The 3,367-nt window shown below is 35.5% G+C and overlaps 1 protein-coding gene across 1 annotated transcript; it reads left to right on the top strand.

The window, feature by feature from the left end:
- Window positions 1–588: 588 nt before the first annotated feature.
- On the top strand, window positions 589–1,738 carry LOC149246442 (xyloglucan endotransglucosylase protein 2-like). Its single transcript, XM_089441526.1, has 4 exons — window positions 589–718; window positions 809–909; window positions 1,001–1,194; window positions 1,336–1,738. Exons 1-4 carry the CDS (start codon window positions 589–591, stop codon window positions 1,736–1,738), a joined length of 828 nt encoding a protein of 275 aa, XP_089297652.1.
- The last annotated feature ends 1,629 nt before the right edge of the window (window positions 1,739–3,367 follow it).

The following is a 3,367-nucleotide window of genomic DNA, read 5'->3' as shown; positions in this document are numbered from 1 at the left end:
TTCTATTTTTTTTGAAGAATGAAAAGAAAAAGATGCATGGCCATGATTGATGTTATGAATGTGAATTTTATTTTTTTAATAAATGAGTAAATGTGGAGAAGAAGGATTCATGGCCATGATATTATGAATGTGATTTTTTTTTAATAAAAAAAAAGATTCATGGTCATGATTGATGTTATTCATGTGAATGCAATTATGATTCATGATTGGTTCAAAACTCGTCGACAAATGAATAGTGACGTGATTTCCGTCAAAAACTACTCTCAAATTTTTTTCGATCACACAAACCTAAATTCAACAATGTGAATGCAATTAAAAAAATAACTTAAAAATGTGAAAACACACTTGTCACCCACCCCTAATTCTCCCTCTTGCTGCTATAAAAGCTCATTCTTCACCCTGCATTCCCCATTGTGTGTTGGGGTGTGCACTCTACCAGTCGATCCTCTGCACATAGCTTTATTTTTGGGTGCCATCAGTATCGTCTGAACATTGCTTCATTTTTGCGTATCATCAATATTGTTTGAACTGATGGAGGCCATCCAGTTTTTTGGTCTCTTTTTCATTCTCCTACTGGCTCGTGGAGCCATGGCTGCCACCCCTAAAAAGCCAGTGACTCTGCCCTTTGACAACAATTTCATAGCTAGCTGGGGTGTGGACCACATCAAACAATTTGATGGTGGGCGACAGACTAATCTTCTTCTCAACAAACAGCATGGTAAGTTATTACCCATTCTATTTCTTTCTGCGTCATTTATCTTTATCAGTCTCTGGAATAACAAAGTTACATGAAATATGAGATTAACAGGTGCTGGGTTTGAATCCAAAGGAGCATATTTATTTGGGCACTTCAGCATGCAGATAAAACTGGTTCAGGGTGATTCCGCTGGCACTGTCACCGCCTTTTATGTGAGTACTTGATAATAATATCTGGTCTTTTGTGTTTGGCTGAGTCTGCTTCTGCCTGCTTATGTATCTATATTTGTTTTGGTGTGGGCAGCTTTCTTCTCAGACCGCTGAGCACGATGAAATAGACTTCGAATTCTTGGGCAACAAGTCCGGGAAGCCCTACATTCTTCAGACCAATGTATTTACAGGTGGGAAGGGTTTCAGAGAGCATCGCATATACCTCTGGTTCGACCCAACCAAGGATTACCATTCCTACTCTGTGCTCTGGAACAAGTACCAAATTGTGTAAACCCCAAGATTCGAACCCGTGACATCCTCATTATTTCTTGTTTAAACCAGAAACAGGGCAACATGTATTATGCAATTTTAGAAAGAACCTGGCTCTCAGCTGAATATGGTTTGGCGTGGTCTGTTTTTTCTGCGCAGATTTTTTGTAGACGAGATACCTATCCGCGTGTTCAAGAACTGCCAGGACCTGGGCTTGGGGTACCCATTGAACCAGCCGATGAAGGTCCATTCGAGCCTGTGGAATGGGGATAAGTGGGCCACCCGAGGGGGGCTGGAGAAAACCGACTGGACCAAGGCTCCCTTCATTGAATCCTTCCGGGAATATCATGTGGATGCCTGCGAGGTTTTTTCTCCGCAATCGGCCTGCGCCACTCAGGCGTGGCGGTGGTGGAATCAAGAAGATTTCAAAGACCTGGACTGGCGGCAATGGGGGCAATTGAAATGGGTGAGAAAAGACTACACCATCTACAATTACTGCACTGACCCACAGAGAAATAAGAATATGCCTCCTGAATGTGTTCGCGATCGTGATAATATGTAGCCACTGATTACTATTTATAATAATGCCGGCCATGGGCAGCGTGTTCGACCTTATTATTCCTGGGAATTAGGAATGTTTTGTCGTAGCGATTTTTGCTATTTCTGGGCTTTTGATATGATAACTTGGTTGGTTACAGACGTTCAAATTTTCCATGGTAATATAGCTTTGCATAATAATTTCATTGGCATATAGCTTTTGATTACCTGCCCTGGTATTTACGCTCCATTAATTTTAAAGAAACATGGTTGAAAATAAATATATTTTAGATTTGATTTTTACAAATTTCAAATAGAGGTTCACAATTCCAAAGAAATTACACCGGGTATCTGAATTTACCTATCTCCCAAAGTAAATAGATTGGAGAATTATTAAACAAATTTGGTATAGTTTATTATAAAAATAATTGGAATATACATAAAAATAATGAATTTGAAAATGCAATTAAGGGGAATTTTATTTACTTTATTACTAATAGACTAGATAATTTATTTTTGGTTCGGATTTTTTCTAAGTTAGTGCAAAATATTTTTGAAAGAAATTGACATGTTGGATGAGAATTTTAAAATACTTGAAATAAACTCAATACTTTGAGCTCAAATAGTAAGTTGGATGACCTCAAATTAATTGGACATATAGATTCAAACATTGATGGGGTAAGGAGAGTGGAGTGTCTAGAAGTGAACTCAATACTTTAAGCTCAAATATGAAGGGGGTGACTTCAAACTAGTTGGACATATAAATTCATCAAACTAGTTGGACATATAGATTCAAACATTGATTGGGTAAGGAAAATGGAATGTCTAGTTTAAGATACATAAATGATCTTGGATCAATAGCTATCTCTTGGAGATCACAAAAAATAGTTCATTCCAATAACTAGATGTAATAAAGAAGATTGTAGGGCCTTACAAGATTTTAGAGGATTTGCAAGAAAAACAAAACAAACCAGTACTTCTACAATTTTAATTGGCAGCACTTCTCTATTCAAATTGGTCAAGAATTCTAGATTCCATGATAAAGAAAAGAACATCAACATGAAGTAGCATATGATTCAACATCATGTAGAGGCCAAAACCATTTAGTTGATACATTGTTTCATAAGTGGGGAAATTGCAAACATCTTTGCCAAAGAACTTGGAAGATAAAAGTTTGAAATATTAAGAAAGAGGATTAGACTTAGAAACACCTTTTTATATTAAGGGGGTAAATGTTAGATACCTAATAGGATCAAGGTAAATTATTAATATTAATTTAGAGGAAATAAGAGAAGTCATAAGTTAATACATTTTTATATTAAGAGGGTAAATGTTAGATAACTAATTTTTAAGATCAAGGTAAATTATAAATATTAATTTAGGAGAAATAAGAGAAGTCATAAGAAGAGTTATTTAGAGTTTTTGGAAAATAAAAATCAAAAGCCACTTCTCAATATGTTAATCTATGACTGGCTTAAATGAAATACAATTTATAGAGTTACTCATCTTTAATTTGATAATTACACTATAAGGTGTTCCCTTCTTTCAATCCTATATTTTGTAATCATTTTTCCATTTGGTAGACATAATCTAAACATTATCAATCTATTAATCTATTAGATAACATGGGATGGATCAAATTCATTTATATTTA

The sequence above is a fragment of the Pinus tabuliformis genome, chromosome 7 (genome assembly GCF_031772625.1).
Source record: "Pinus tabuliformis cultivar Carrire ecotype Pingquan chromosome 7, CPIR1, whole genome shotgun sequence".
NCBI lineage: Eukaryota > Viridiplantae > Streptophyta > Pinopsida > Pinales > Pinaceae > Pinus > Pinus tabuliformis.
Note: the sequence above shows the minus strand (reverse complement) of the source record. Positions and strands in the feature narration are given on the sequence as shown.

Coding starts and splice junctions, on each gene's coding strand:
- LOC149246442 (XM_089441526.1), top strand. CDS start 589: ATGGCTGCCACCCCTAAAAAGCCAGTGACTCTGCCCTTTGACAACAAT. Junction 719..808: donor TCTTCTCAACAAACAGCATG/GTAAGTTATTAC, acceptor TGAGATTAACAG/GTGCTGGGTTTGAATCCAAA. Junction 910..1,000: donor GCACTGTCACCGCCTTTTAT/GTGAGTACTTGA, acceptor TGGTGTGGGCAG/CTTTCTTCTCAGACCGCTGA.